General features: G+C 47.9%; 1 protein-coding gene across 1 annotated transcript in view; it reads left to right on the forward strand.

The window, feature by feature from the left end:
• Positions 1-680: 680 nt before the first annotated feature.
• GNAL (G protein subunit alpha L) overlaps positions 681-15,604 on the forward strand; it is a 203,820-nt gene continuing 188,896 nt past the window's right edge. Inside the window, exon 1 of the mRNA XM_010373435.2 lies at positions 681-1,388. Coding sequence (XP_010371737.1) covers positions 1,043-1,388 — 346 coding nt within the window. The 5' untranslated portion in view covers positions 681-1,042. The remainder of the gene's footprint in view (positions 1,389-15,604) is intronic.

The following is a 15,604-nucleotide window of genomic DNA, read 5'->3' on the forward strand; positions in this document are numbered from 1 at the left end:
GCAGCAGCTCTACAAGATGCTGTGCATTCAGTGGGAAATAACCGGAGATATGGGACCTCTGACGGGCTTGTTTCTCAGCGTCCTGGAGAGAGCGCACCCAGTCTGAAGGCGCATCTGCTCCTCTCTGCGATATACTGTGGATTAAGAAAATACAGTGTACAATCTCATTCTCATTTCAGCAAATATAAATAGTACATGGCAATTATATGTGCTCGGTTTTCATTTTTAAGGGTGGAAATTGTTGAAAATGTTGTCATGGACCAGACTCCAGAATTGGAGATTTTGTAGAGGTCAAAGGTATAGTAGTATTAAAGTAGGGATAAAGAGTGTGCGGGCATGTGTGTAAGATAATGAGCAGAAAAGGGAGTGGCAAGGTGCAGACATCTCTGCAAGCAATGGATTGGGGAAACTGAAGGCTTTAAAGCCACGGTCTCTATCCCTGCACCCAGCTTTCCGTCCTCAGTTACTATAACCCAAGATTAAAGCCACCTGGTTTTCTAATTGCCGCAACTGCGGCTCCAGGTGCTGACTGCACAGCCACTGCGGTACTGTCCGCAGCTGCGCGCCGGGCTCAGTCGGCATTATTTACGGTACAGAATACTCGCCCGCGCGGCGGTATTTACGGTAACGGGGACCAGCCTGGGCGGCAGTATTTACGGTAACGAAAGCCAGCTGTATTTACGGTAGCGAGGGCTGGACCGGCGGCGGCATTTACGGTAACGGGGCCGGGCTCGCCGAGGCCCGTCGGCTTGGCCAGCTCTGGGCGTTATCAAGTGATCTCCGGCCAAGGCGGCCGCCACCCCTGCACCCAGCGGAAAATGCAAAATGGCCCTCTGGGGCAGTGAGGGGCCGTGGCCCTCGGCCCGGGCCTGCCGCACCCCCTTCCCGCAGCTGGCGGCCGGCAGCGCTGAGCAGGGTCCGGGTGTAGCCCCCTCTCGCCCCTCCGCAGGGGCGCCGGCCTGAACTGGGCGCGGGAACCAGGCCGCCCTCGGCGCCCAGCCCGCCCTAGTTCCGCGCGCCGCCCCCGCCGTGCCGCGCCCACATGGGTCTGTGCTACAGTCTGCGGCCGCTGCTTTTCGGGGGCCCAGGGGACGACCCCTGCGCGGCCTCGGAGCCCCCGGTGCAGGACACGCAGCCCGCCCCGGCCCCAGTCCGGGCGGCCGCAAGGGACACGGCTCGGACCTCGCTCCCTCGGGGCGGCGGCGGGAGCCCGGCATGCGCTCGGCCCAAAGCTGACAAGCCGAAGGAGAAGCGGCAGCGCACCGAGCAGCTGAGCGCCGAGGAGCGCGAGGCGGCCAAGGAGGCGAGGAAAGTGAGCCGGGGCATCGACCGCATGCTGCGCGAGCAGAAGCGCGACCTGCAGCAGACGCACCGGCTCCTGCTGCTCGGTAGGTCCCGGCCGCGCGGTCGGCTGACGCCCCGGGGACAGCGCGCCGGGCCCGCGGGGTCGGTGGGCGCCGGGGAGCGGCGGCGGGAGGGGCTCCTGAATCCCGGGACGGGACCCGGACGGGCGGCGGCGCGGACAGGCTGCAGAGCCTTTTAAACCGGGTGGAATGGTTCCCCCGACCTGGCCGGGAGGACGCTCCGGGCTGGTTCTGCCCCTCCCAGTGCCTGGAGCTTTTACTGCCGCTCGCTCGCTCATTAATGAGCCTCTCTGGGAAGCCGCCCCCTCGACTGAGCACCTTCCGCAGGGTCTGAGCCCCGGGGATGTCTGTCCTGGCCTCTCACTTCCTGCTGCACCCGGAGGCTGGCGGTTTGTTCTAAGAACACAGATGAAAGGAGATTTATAAGGCCTTTTAGCTTGACCGCAAAGCTTTTATTCCACTCACAGTGTTGTGGGTGGGTGTGGCCTGCTGCCTTTTGAGAAAGAACTTGAGCTGCACTTGGGTTTATTGGGGAAGAAGATCAACCCCGGCTCTGGGAGGTTTTGCTTGAGAACCAGCCGCACGAGAGGGTGGCGGCCGCGGCGTGCTGTCTGTGTAACTGCGGGCAGGAGGGCGGGCGCAGAGTCCCAGCGTTTTCAAGGAACCAGATGCTTGCTCTCCTAGTAGTATTTTTCAGAGCTTACCTATGGCAAGTACGTGTGCTCCTACAACAATCAGAAAACATGGTTCTATGCACTCTACCGTAGAATGAAAAAAAAAAAATCACGATTTCCTGATACTACTTGTTGCCTTTTAAATTTTAAGACGAAATAATAATAATTGGGCTTTTGATCGCAATGTTGTGAGATGTAAGGAAGAATAGTCGCTCAGGTCTGTGGTCTCTGCTGTACATGGGAGAAGGAGCTATTCCATGATTTTAGCAAGGTGCCTGCTTGTAAATGAATGCGACTTTCATTCAAGATCTAGAAGACAATAAATATTGAGTCTGAGAGGACTTGTCCACTGCACTGCAAGAATGAATAATTTAAAACAACATAAACTTAGCTGTTGTATCCTGGTGAATGAAATATCTAATTTCTAAAGCAAAGGGAAATGTTTTTGAAGAAACAACAAAAACCAGTAAATACGCAGGTTATCTCAAACAGGGACGCGGGCTGAGCAGTAGCAGAGCTCCCCCCTCCAGTGCTCACCTCCAGAATATCACAGAGCACACGTTCCCAGAGGTCTGAGGATACAGAAGTGTAACTTTAGAATTTCATACCTTGTTAAACCGTTGTTGGTGTGTGAGGGTAAAATAAATCTTCGGATATGCAAGTATTCAAAGTATACTCTCATCCACATATTTTTCTGGAAGGAAACTTAAAAAAAAAAAATAGAGACAGCAGCAGCTCATGCCTGTATCCCAGCACTTTGAGAGGCTGAGGCTGGCGGATCACTTGATCTCGGGAGTTCAAGACCAGCCTGGGTAACATGGTAAAACCCCGTCTCTACAAAAAATACAAAAATTAGCTGGGTGGTGCGCTGGAGACCCTGTCTCAAAAATGAATGAATGAATGAATGAATGAATGAATGAATAAATAAATAAATTGAGACAAGTCTCACTATGTTGGCCAGGCTGATCTCAAACTAAAGTGCTGGGATTACAGGCATGAGCCACCATGCTTAGCCTGGAAAGACATTAATTGGAAATTACTTCAGCCAAAATTTTTTAAATGCATCAAATTAAAATAATTCAAAAAGGGGAGAATTTTTTAAAAGGGGAGAGAGAATCGTCATCTCAAGAAACTAACCAAAAACAATAATACAAATAGGATCAGGAGTTGTGACAGCCCAGCGTTGTTTTGATATGATTATACAGTTGAACATAGTTTAAAAATAATAAAAGGATATGGGAAGCAGAAAATGCTTTCTATATAATAAAAATTATTAGACTATGAATCTGTGAAAAACAAATGGGATGAGATATGATCTGAAGAATAGAATGGTGAGCTCTAAAGAGTCAGCTTCTTGTAACATTTGAAAGTACGCTTTGAAGACATCTCATAGCCTCATAGAGTTTATATATCAGCATCATATCTAAAGTGACATAAAATCAAATGACTCACTTTTCAGGGATAGTGTATTGTATCCTCCACCAATGATATCTACACTAAAACACATACTGTTACATGAGGTTGACGTTGTTTATCTGATTTTATATAGATTTGAGTTAAACACACAAAGATTCTTGATTTTATTAGGCTTTAAAATGGATTTAGCTGGAAAATTTTGAGTCAGAAACATGACTTATTGACCATTAATATCCTCGGATAATTGCTTCTGCTGCCATTGTGTTTAACAGCCATTTATTCTTGCTCACTGACCACATTCATTTGTTTATTCTGGAAATGTGCACCGAAAGCTGGGCATTGGGTTCAGAGACCTCAGACCCAGGGAAGGTGCACTCGCTCCAGCAGTGTCCTTTTTTTTGTTTGTTTGTTTTTTGTTTAATCCCAACACTTTAGGATGCTGAGGTGGTCAGATCACTTGAGGCCAGGAGTTCAAGACCAGCCTGGGCGACATAGTGAGACTATGTCTCTATTTTGTTTTTTTTTTTTTGAGACAGGATCTCACTTTGTCACCCAGTCAGGAGTGCAGTGGTGTGACCATGGCTTCCTGCAGCCTGGACCTCCCCAGCTCAAGCAATCCTCCTGCCTCAGCCCCACAAACAGCTGGGACTACAGGTACACGCTACCACGGCTGACTAACTTTTGTATTTTATGTAGAGATGGGGTTTTACCATGTTACCCAGGCTGGTCTTGGACTCCTGAGATCCAGTGATCCACCCGTCTCGGCTCACAGTGCTGGGATTACAGGTGTGAGCCATTGTGTCCAGTCAGGTGCCCTTTGTCACTCCATGCCTGCTAGTTTGAGGTGAGTCCCATCTCCCATCATGATGAATCCTTGAGGAAACCTTCCCAGAGTCCTTGAGGGGAAACAAAGGTTTAACTCCCTGTGTCCTGTGAATTATTTGTGCTCCTCTCATGGAGCACTTGGGCACATCTCTCCATGGGTGTCTCGGTGCTCTGTCTCCCTCATGGGGTCGATCCTGATGACTCAGCTTTCTTTCCTGCACAGGACGTAGCACCCCACACTATCCTCCGGCAACAACACAAGAATCTGGGAGCCACTGTGACTATGAGGAGATATGGTCCCGTTTTAATTTTTAGGTGGAGCATGGTTGAAGCATGCCATGGCTGGATTTTAAGCAGGTGCAGAGATGGGATGGAACTTTCCAGTTAGAAGGCAGTGGTCAAGACAAGGAATCATGGGGTCCAAACTAGAGCAGTGTGGTATAGTAGGAGTGGGGAGCTCATGGGCTTGGGGAGCAGGTCAGATGACTGGGTGTGGAAGGCAGGCAATGAGAGGAATTCTCAGATAACTCTCATGGTCTTGAGCATGAGGAATGTGTTAGTCAGCTTGCTCACCTAGCAAAATACAACAGGCTGAATGACCAAAAACAGACATTTTCTCACAATTCTGGAGGTTGGAAGTCTAAGATCAAGGTGCCAGCAGGGTTGGTTTCTGGTGAGGACTGTGTTCCTGGCTTGCAGACGCCACTTTCTCACAGTATCCTCACATGGCCTTTCCTCTGTGTGCACACAAAAAGAGGAAGAGATCTCGGGTGTCTCTTCCTGTTCTTATGAGGACACTGTGGGATTAGGGCCCCACCTTTATGGCTTCATCTTATCTTAATTACCTACTTCAAGGCCCTATGTCCAAATCCAGTCATATTGGGGGTTAGGGCTTCAACATATGAATTCAGGGGGATGGGAAGCATAATTCAATCCATAACAAGGGCTAAGGCAGGGAGTGCGTGCCCTGTCTAAAAGGGACAGCTGCATCCTAGCTTCATCCACTGTTGCCTTGTGAGAACACAGGCCCAAAGTTGCCACGTTTTCAGAATTTCTGAAGCCTACCTATTTTTAAGCATTTGCTCAAATGAATAAAATGTAATCTACATGGCTAACGCAGTCACGGGCTGCTGGCTCTTACCCCTGATCTGACCTAGGTCACACAGACTTTTCTGCAGGCTGTGCACTAGGCTTTAGGGGCTCACTCACATGAGAGACCATTGGCAGAGGCCCTGGGTCTACACCAATTAAAAGCATACTTGATGTGAATTGGCATGAATCAAAATATTTAATCTGCCAAACGAGCACATAGAGCAAGCAAAGCTGTGTTCACTATCCTTCAGGTGAATGTTTCTGCTGCTGAGTTCATGGAGTTGTAACAGAGTCAGTGCCGTTGTTTTGTCTTCCTATTTCATTGACTGTGTTCACTACCGTCCTGTTGGGGAAGGGTCATCGCGTTCCACTCAACTACTCCTTTAATATGATTCTGGATTGTTATTCGAATGTTAAATCCTCAACTGTAGATAGGATTTGTGTTTTTTACTTTTTTCAATTATTCTTATAGTTTGTGTATTTGCTATTTCTCTGTCTGGAATACATCTTTCAAGAAGGAAACGATCTCTTTGGTACAAAACCATTTGCTGGTTTTCTTTTGTATCAGAATGCTGGCATGATTTTAATCTGTGTCTTTAGTTTCTCTCAGAGGAGGTGCCCGGTGCACACATGCTCAGACATGTGCGTGTACACACACACACACACACAACACAGAAGGAATGTTCTCTACTCTGGGGTTTTGATGACTTTTTTCCCAAGTAAATGTCTCTTTCTTAATGAATGCAGAAGTGAGCAAGAAAGCACCACAGTTTTGGAGTTGCGCAGCAGCCTTGGACACATCCTTAGTAACGCGGTCCTCGTTTTTTGCTGCAGCCTCCTGTGGCGCCATGGCTTTCGGAGTCAGAAGAAATCCCCATGCTGTGGCTGTTCCTTATGTTTCTGAACTCACAAAAGCATAGCACATCCTTACAGCCTTAAAGAGAATGCAGCGATGTTGTTGCATTTAAGTCAAAACGTTTATGTTGTATAACTTGTTCTAAACCGTTATATCAATGATACTAAAATTTTATAGGCTGGAAACTGCCATTGTTTACATGAAGCCTCATTTCATCCCAAGGATTTATCTTGTTCCTGGCAAAACTCCGGAAGTTCAGAGCGCTCTGTCGAAAATGCTGTCTTGGACTTGCCAACCCTCTTGTGTTTATTCTCATGATTAGTACTGGCCCTGAAAACAGTTGTGTCACTGGAATATATGACCATTATGAACACCTCTTTCAAAATTTGGGGATATCCTATGACCCACTAAAAGATGCAGAGGTGCGTGTGTGATGGTTAGAGCATGGCACTGGAGTCAGACCTTGTCCGAGGCCCTTAGCACCCCCGTCCTCCAGCTGCACAAACTTCAGTACACCCCCAGAGCTTCAGTTTCCGTCTCAATGATAATCCTAAGCCCACTGGCTTATTGAGAGGAGTAAATGAAATTAGTTGAAATAATGTATGTACATTCACGTAATGAGATCACACATCCTAGCAAATCGCATCCAGCCCCAGGTGCGCACAGCCCTCTGTGACTGAGCCAGGATCAAGCCCAGACAGGCTGACCTCGCCAAATAACATTAGCCAGTGGCTGTGAGGCCAGACGGAGGCAGCTGCAACAGTCCAGTCAAGAGATGTGAGGAGGCCAGGCGTGGTGTCGCATGCCTATAATCCCAGCGCTTTGGGAGACTGAGGTGGGTGGGTCCCCTGAGGTCAGGAGTTGGAGACTAGCCTGGCCAACATGGTGAAACCCCATCTCTACTAAAAATACAAAAATTAAGGCCGGGCGTGGTGGCTCACGCCTGTAATCCCAGCACTTTGGGAGGCTGAGGCGGGCAGATCACGAGGTCAGGAGATCGAGACCATGGTGAAACCCCGTCTCTACTAAAAATACAAAAACTCAGCCACGCACGGTGGCAGGCACCTGTAGTCCCAGCTACTTGGGAGGCTGAGGCAGGAGAATGGCGTGAACCCAGGAGGCAGAGCTTGCAGTGAGCTGAGATCGCACCACTGCTCTCCAGCCTGGGTGACACAGCGAGACTCAGTCTCAAAAAAAAAAAAAAAAAAAAAAAAAAACAACTAGCTGGTTACCAGCTAACTTTTAATTAGCTGGTGGTGGGTGCCTGTAATCCCAGCTTCTCAGGAGGCTAAGGTGGGAGTATCACTCGAATCCGAGAGGTGGAGGTTGCAGTGGGTTGAGATCGTGCCATTGCACTCCAGCCTGGGGGACAGAGCAAGACTCAGTCTCAGAAAAAAAAAAAAAAAAGATGTGAGGAGGCGACCTCATTCAGGTGCGGTGACGGTGACAGGAAGGGGCAGGCGTGTCTGTGGGTGTGGGCAAAATGGAGTCCCGGGAACCTGGTGACGGATGAGATGGAGGGAAAGAAGAACATCTGGGTGAAGAAATGTCACTGAACCCTTCAGTGAAATGGCAAAGACATTCTCCAAGTAAGGAATTGAAGAGGAAGAGTCCGTTGGTGGGAGAAGAGAACAGTGAGCTCCGCTCTAGATGTGTTGAGACTGAAGGGCCTGGGGTGTCCAGTGGGCAGTGGCTGGAGGGCAGCTGGGCGTTTGCCGTGGGTCTCAGAGAGGCTGCAGAGCCAGAGATGGATGTGTCGCCCAGAGTCAGTAGTGCATTGGCCAGGTTGGACATGCCACCTGGGGACCACATGCCACCCGGAGAGGACATGCCACCCAGGGAGGACGTGCAGAATGAGAAGGGAAGGGAGGAGGAGGGCCCAGGATAGGAGGCCGTGGGACTCCAGCCCTTCCAAAAGGGCTGGAGGAAGAAGAGTATGAAGAATGATAGAGGGTTGGGAGCAGCCAAGAAAGGAAGAGGTTTCAGGAGGAAGGCAGTGGCCAGCAGTGTCAGTTGGGAGCTCAGGGATAAAGAGGGCTGAGGCCGGGTACAGTGGCTCATGCCTGTAATCCCAGCACTTTGGGAGGCCAAGGTGGGTGGATTACAAGGCCAAGAGATCAAGACCATCCTGGCCAACGTGGTAAAACCTCGTCTCTACTAAAAATGCAAAAATTAGCTGGGTGTGGTGGTGCATTCCTGTGATCCCAGCTACTTGGGAGGCTGAGGCAGGAGAATCACTTGAACCCAGGAGGCAGAGGTTGCAGTGAGCCAAGATCGCACCACTACACGCCAGCCTGGGCGGGACTCCGTCTCAAAAAAAAAAAAAAAAAAAAAAAAAAGGACTGAGAAGGAACCCACTGGGTGTGCAGGTTCATGGCCTGGCAGGTACAGGAGGCTTCAGACTGGAAGGGACAGGAAGACACTGAAGCAGTGGTGGTGGCTCTCTTGGGAGGACTTTGCTGCTGGAGGACAGAACAGATGTGCCCACTCCTGCACCCTGTGCCATCCAGGAAACAGCTGGGAAGATGATGGATGAGACTGGAATGGTGGGTGCTCCTGGGGGTGAAGAGAAGAGGGCAGGAGAGGAACTGTCCATCTTTGTTTGGCCAGCTTGCATCCACTTTCTGAACACTCAGGTGCCTGGACTCAACCTCAGCTCCTCCAGCACAAGTGACTTTCCCTGTTGACAGTGTCAGACTCATGTGTCATTTAGAGGGAAATTCTTTAATGGCAAGCAGGTTTTTCAGTTGAGTTGAGACCAAGAGACCTAGCTAATTCAGGTATCTAGCTAATTTAATTAGTCTATGAAAAGTTTCCAAAGATTAGCATTTTCAAAGATAAGACCTAACTCGAAGGGCCTAAAATCAACTCATGATATTGAAAGTGATCATCAGAAGATCTCCAAAACCCCACTGCATAAATCTGAATAAGGAGCCCTAGATGATTATTTCTCACCTCACAGCACCCAGTATAATTTACTTTGAGTCTACATTTATTCATTTATTTTTAATTTTATTCATTTATTTATTTTGAGACAGAGTCTCTCTCTGTTGCCCAGGCTGGAGTGCAGTGGTGCCATCTTGGCTCACGGCAACCTCCGCCTCCTAGGTTCAAGCGATTCTCTTGCCTCAGCCTCCTAAGTAGCTGGGACCACAGGTGCCTACCACTACACCCGGCTCATTTTTTTTTTTTTTTTTTAATTTTTAGTAGAGACAGGGTTTTACCATGTTGGACAGGCTGGGTTCAAACTCCTGACCTCTGGTGATCTGCCTGTCTTGGCCTCCCAAAGTGCTGGGATTACAGGCATGAGCTACCATGCCCAGCCGGATCTAAATTTGTTAATACTTAGTTGTTGGGTTTTTTTTTCTTTTTTTTTTTTGGTTGGCTTTAAGCTGAAACCAACTCTTACTGAAAAACAGAAAATTACCTTCTGTCAGCTAAAGCAGTGACTCTAAGTGCGTTTAGGGGCCAAGTGAAAACTGTTCCCTGTTGTTTCAGAATTCCCTTGCTAGGGATGGACAGACAGCGCGCAGAGGACTTTCAGGGCAGGGAAACTACTCTGTATGATACCATCAGAGTGGACAGTGTTACCACACACTTGTCCAACCCACAGCATGTACAATGCCAAGAGGGAACCCTAGTGTACCCCTTCTAGCCCTGTGGCCTCTGGGTGACAGTGACATGCCAGGGTAGCTTCACAGGTTGCAGCCCGCTGTGAGGGATGTTGCTGGTGGGGAGGCTGTGCCTGTGGGGGCGGGGAGTGCATGGCAGCTGTACTCTGTACCATTCTCTCAATTTTGCTGTGAGCCTAAAACTGCTCTAAATAATAGGCTTTTTGTTTTAGTCACTAAGAAAAGAAGCCAGTGAAGGACTTTGTCCTTGAATTAGGATCCCAAGAGGAGGAGCTGGTGGAGAAGAGGACACCACAGTGGCCATAGCAGAAGGGTCTACGGTTCTTCTAATGAGCCCATTTAGGGGCCATAAGCTGATGGCCCTACTCTTCAAAAGCCCAGGCCAGTTAACCGCAGCAGGAAAGATAGCAGCCCATTATTGAAAGCTGTGGTTTATGAATAAAAAAGCATCGTTTAAAGACTTTTCCAACTGCAGTTCTGGGGTTAAATTATTCTCAGCAAATGAAGTCCTCTAGACAAGCATTGAAGTGTCAGCACCTGACGGGAGGGGCACACACACAGCCCTGCGGGCCGCTTGGCTTGGCCCCGTGTCCCATCCTGTGAGGCTGCCCTAGCTCTGCCTCATCAGGAGGACTCGGAGGACCGTTGCCCAGCTGTTATCAGGTGTTACACCAAATGCCACTGAAGGCGCCAGTTAGGGAAGCCGCCATCGAAATGTTCAAGGCTTAGACACCTTTTTCAACCCTTCCTGATGTTACTTCATCTGCCGGTCTGGGAAAATGTTCTTTAATGAGAGGCAGGTCAACCTGCCGACGGATGGAGGATGGAGGAAGACAGCAAGCACACCGTGGCATCGGCTTTATCTAATCCTGGCAGAAGAGCCTTGGAGAAGACATAGGTTGCATCACTGTGCTTTGGATTAATGCTCACTTGGTGTGTTCTTCTGCAGTTGAAAAGTGAATTTTCCTTCTGAGGGCATGAACTGCTCCCAGGAAAAGCAGAAGAAGAGAGTATTTTGACATCAACAGAAAAATAAGGTGCAATGATATCCATGCTTTGAGTCACAAGGGAAAAGTCATTTTATTCATTGAATCCCTTGTATTACTCACCAACTGCGAACATTTGCATCTCTCCGGAACCTGCTGTGTGCCAGGTGCTTCTCTGGGTGACGTGGAGATTCCACAAGGCAGAGAGCACAGCCTCAGCCCTGGAAAAAGTTCACCGTGTTGTTGAAGACAAAGGACAAGAACCTAAAAGAAAAATGCCAGTCAGAGCCTGCATGTGCTCCGAGATAAATGGCAGCAGTGTGGGTCAAGAGCATGATTCCAGGGAGGCACGTGGAACCTCTCAGTAACATGATGGGCATCCCTCTTCCTTAGGATATTTTATGAGTGGGGAGGTGCAGGAGAGGTAGGAACTTGATTGTTTGATGTTGATGTTTGCACACAAAAAATGCATAATGCTGGCTAGGTGCCATGGTTCACGCTTGTAATCCTAACACTTTGAGAGGCCGAGGCAGGCGGATTACTTGAGGTCAGGAGTTCAAGACTAGCCTGGCCAACATGGTGAAACCTCATCTCTACTAAAAATACGAAAATTAGCTAGACATGGTGACTGGTACCTGTAATCCCAGCTACTCGGGAGGCTGAGACAGGAGGTTGCAATGAGCCAGAGTGTTCCATTGCACTCCAGCCTAGGGAACAGAGCAAGAATCTCAAAAAAAACCAAAAACCAAACTAATGCTGTTATTGATCCTAGGTGCAAACTATGAGCAGAAGCAGCTGTGAAATCTGCTCCAAGTTTGCACCTGGCAGCTGGTTTCCTGTTCATCAAGGAGCTGCTGAAAGAACCTAGAAGCTCTCACAGCTCCCGGCATGTAGCAGCAACCTGGAGTGTCTACCTAATGGAACTGATGCTTCCAGAAGATGAAGAAAGTTTGAACAACAGTGTGCAGTGTTATCAAACGGGAAGGAGACTGCTGCTTTTATCTCCAGCCGTCAAAGTGCTCCACAAGTCAATATCAGAAGCTGCATTTTATAGATGGCACGATCATGGGAGGCCGGAGATTGTCTGTCAGTCGGCATGAAGAAAAAAAAAAGATGAAACGTTTATCCTTTTTTTCCCCCAAGAAATCCACTCATTAGAGAAAATAAAAAGCTACAAAAGGGAAACTTTAACTTGGCTGCAGAGAAGCAGTAGTGTTTCACAGCCACTTCGGGAGCATCTAGACAGCGTGATTTGGAGTCTGCCGGCCAGGAGGCCACAGGAGAAACACAGGTCAGCGCCAGAATCATGGAGCACACATTTGCCTCGACCCCAGCTGTATTTTCTTTTCTGGGAAAATATCAGCCACTGGAATTAGGCCAGACACAGAAATCTGTAGACACAAAGCTCTCCAGCAGAGCAAGATTGAGAACGCGAGAGTAGCCCCAGGGAGCAATCAGGACCTAGCGAGAGGCGAGTGCTGATCCCAGAGCCAGCCTCCTTCTTCCCAGTCACCCTCAGAGGCTGGTGTAGACAAACCACAAACCCACGGCTGTCCTGGTGAGGAAGCCCAGAACAAGGCCCAAGCCTGCATACCCCAGAGAGTTAGACTATGCCACCGATCAATCAGCTGTTTGGTTTGTAGAGCAACTTGTCTATTGAGAAGCACGTCAGTGCTGTGTTACAGGCTACTATTTGTTTATTCAGTAGCAATTACTGACATTCAGTAGCACATCTGCCACGTCCCAGGTTCTGTCAGGCTTCAGTCTACAAACTGGAGCTGTCTCAGGAGCTGTTCTGTGTTCTCAGGAGCTTATGACCTTGTGTGGGAGACAAAGGCATCAACCAGCCATTGCAGCACAGCATAAAATACATCCATGCAGACACAGAATACGGTGGGAGCAGCTCTTGCCCCAGTGAGAAGGGGAAGCAGGACTGAGGAGGAGGGCAGCAGCTTCCAGGAACCTTCCCACTTAAAAATAATAAAATAGTATGTTCTTCCATTTGTTAGTGTCCTCTTTTATTTCACTGAGCAGTGGTTTGTAGTTCTCCTTGAAGAGGTCCTTCACATCCCTTGTAAGTCGGATTCCTAGGTATTTTATTCTCGTTGAAGCAATTGTGAATGGAAGTTCATTCATGATTTGGCTCTCTGTTTGTCTGTTACTGGTGTATAAGAATGCTTGTGATTTTTGCACATTAATTTTGTATCCTGAGACGTTGCTGAAGTTGCTTATCAGCTTAAGGAGATTTTGGGCTGAGACAGTGGGGTTTTCTAAATATACAATCATGTCATCTGCAAACAGGGACAATTTGACTTCTTCTTTTCCTAACTGAATACCCTTGATTTCTTTCTCTTGCCTGATTGCCCTAGCCAGAACTTCCAACACTATGTTGAATAGGAGTGGTGAGAGAGGGCATCCCTGTCTTGTGCCAGTTTTCAAAGGGAATGCTTCCAGTTTTTGCCCATTGAGTATAATATTAGCTGTGGGTTTGTCATAAATAGCTCTTATTATTTTGAGGTACGTTCCATCAATACCAAATTTATTGAGCGTTTTTAGCATGAAGGGCTGTTGAATTTTGTCAAAGGCCTTTTCTGCATCTATTGAGATAATCATGTGGTTCTTGTCTTTGGTTCTGTACATATGTAACAAACCTGCACGTTATGCACATGTACCCTAGAACTTAAAATATAATAATAAAAAAAAATAATAAAATAAAAATAAAAAACAGCCCGGTGCGGTGGCTCACTCCTGCAATCCCAACACTTTGGGAGGCCAAGGCGGGTGGATCACATGAGGTCAGGAGTTCCAGACCAGCCTGGCTAGCATGGCGAAATCCCATCTCTACTAAAATTACAAAAATTAGCTGGATGTGGTGGCACGAGCCTGTAATCCCAGCTACTTGGGAGGCTGAGGCAGGAGAATGACTTGAACCCAGGAGCCGGAGGTTGCAGTGAGCCGAGATTGTGCCACTGCACTCCTGGGCGACAGAGCAAGACTCCATCCCCAAAAAAAAAAAATAGTATTTGTAGAGTATATTTCTGTTCTTGAAATCAACAAGTTTGCGAAACCCATTGTTTTGAGAGGCTCATTGGAAAGCAGCAGGTGCCACACAGAGCAAATGAAAAACAAAACGCTCCGCACATTGTGCATAGTTTTATCGAAACTCCTGCATCTGCTTTGAGTCTGTTGAGCTGAAAATTCATTTAGAATATGCTCTAATTGATATATGTGACCTATAAGGAAGTCTCCCTCTTTTTTAAGAAAATATAGAAGCATGCTATTTGTTAAAGGTTTTCATTGTGTAAAGAAATTCAATGTGCTGAAAAGAACCAATAAAATATGAATAAAATAGTGCCAATTAAGAAACAGTTATGTGACTCTTTATCTCTGAAATTATTTTAACTGGTACTTTGTTTTAGAATTCCTTTTTAATGTAACAGCCTCCTGAACATCAGCTATTTGATAAGCGCTGCATGGAACTAAAAAGCATGCTGGGCTGTGGTTGATCCAATAGACTTCGCTGTGCCTAATGGAGGACGGTATTTAACTTTCAGATCCATTTCCCTTTTTGGCTCTAATGACATTTTCTCAGAAGTAATGCTCTCCACACTTGGGCTTCGGTACAATAATGGGCTTGCAACAGGGTACGGGAGGCCCAGTGTTGATGGGCGCGCGCGCACACACACACACACACACACACACACGCGCGCGCGCGGAGAAATGCAGGAAGCTCTGTGGTCATGTTAACCCTTACTGCCTGGGGGCAGATGGAGGCAGTCTGCACCCTAGTCTGTGGCCTCAGAAGAAAAGCATCTTAGTTCTGCTGGTGGTGTTCAGCCTCAGCCTTTCCTTTCACCTAAATTCCTACAGGTTATCCTAACTGCAAATAGGATAAATTAATTTTAATTGTTTATACAGAATGTTCATTTAGGAAAATAGAGGATGGGTTTCTAGAGTAATCGCAAAATCCTGTTATTCAACCCACAATACAAAGGAAGCGGCACTGGTGTTATTCCGTGGAGCCTGCACTCTGCGGGCCCGACAGGGAGTCACAGCCTTCTGCACTCCGTGGTCACACAGTGGGCCACACCCTAGACCCGTGGGTCTTACCACGGAACACGTCGCGGATCCCACATGTGGACGATACCTTAGGACACAGCCTGGGTCACACAGTATTTGGAATTAGAACTTGGAATGCTAGGAACAGTGACACCATCACCCTGGCCTCCAGAGCAGGCCTTCCATTGAACCCTTTGCTGTGGCTTCACTGTGCCCTGAGCAGTCCGAGGCACAACTTCTGGCCCAGGGTCTTCCAGCTGAAAGTGGGAATAGTGAGGAATGGGCCTAGGGTGATCAGTGAGCAGTAATGATAAGCACCCCTGTCTGGAATATGTGCCCCAACTCCTGCTAACCCACACGTACAGAGGGAGAGCTGTCTGGCCTGCGTCTGGGCTCCCTCCCGTTTCCAGACCCAGCCACACAGCCTACTCTGGGGTCTTTGGACTCCATCTCGCGTTTTTGTCTCCTTTCTTCTTTAATATCAGCATTTTCTTTTAGTTTCTCCTTATCAAAGCTTGCTCATACCCAGAATATTTTTCTCGTTCCGGTGAAATTATTAATGGAAGTGAAGGTTAAGTCCGTTACCAATTTTTTTTTTTTTTTTTAACAGCTCTTTTGAGATATAGTTGAAATGCATACAGAAAACAGCACATATTTATAGTGTACGGTTTGGTCAGTTTGGACATGTGTATACACCTGA

The sequence above is a fragment of the Rhinopithecus roxellana genome, chromosome 21, assembly GCF_007565055.1.
Source record: "Rhinopithecus roxellana isolate Shanxi Qingling chromosome 21, ASM756505v1, whole genome shotgun sequence".
In the NCBI taxonomy this organism is placed as follows: domain Eukaryota; kingdom Metazoa; phylum Chordata; class Mammalia; order Primates; family Cercopithecidae; genus Rhinopithecus; species Rhinopithecus roxellana.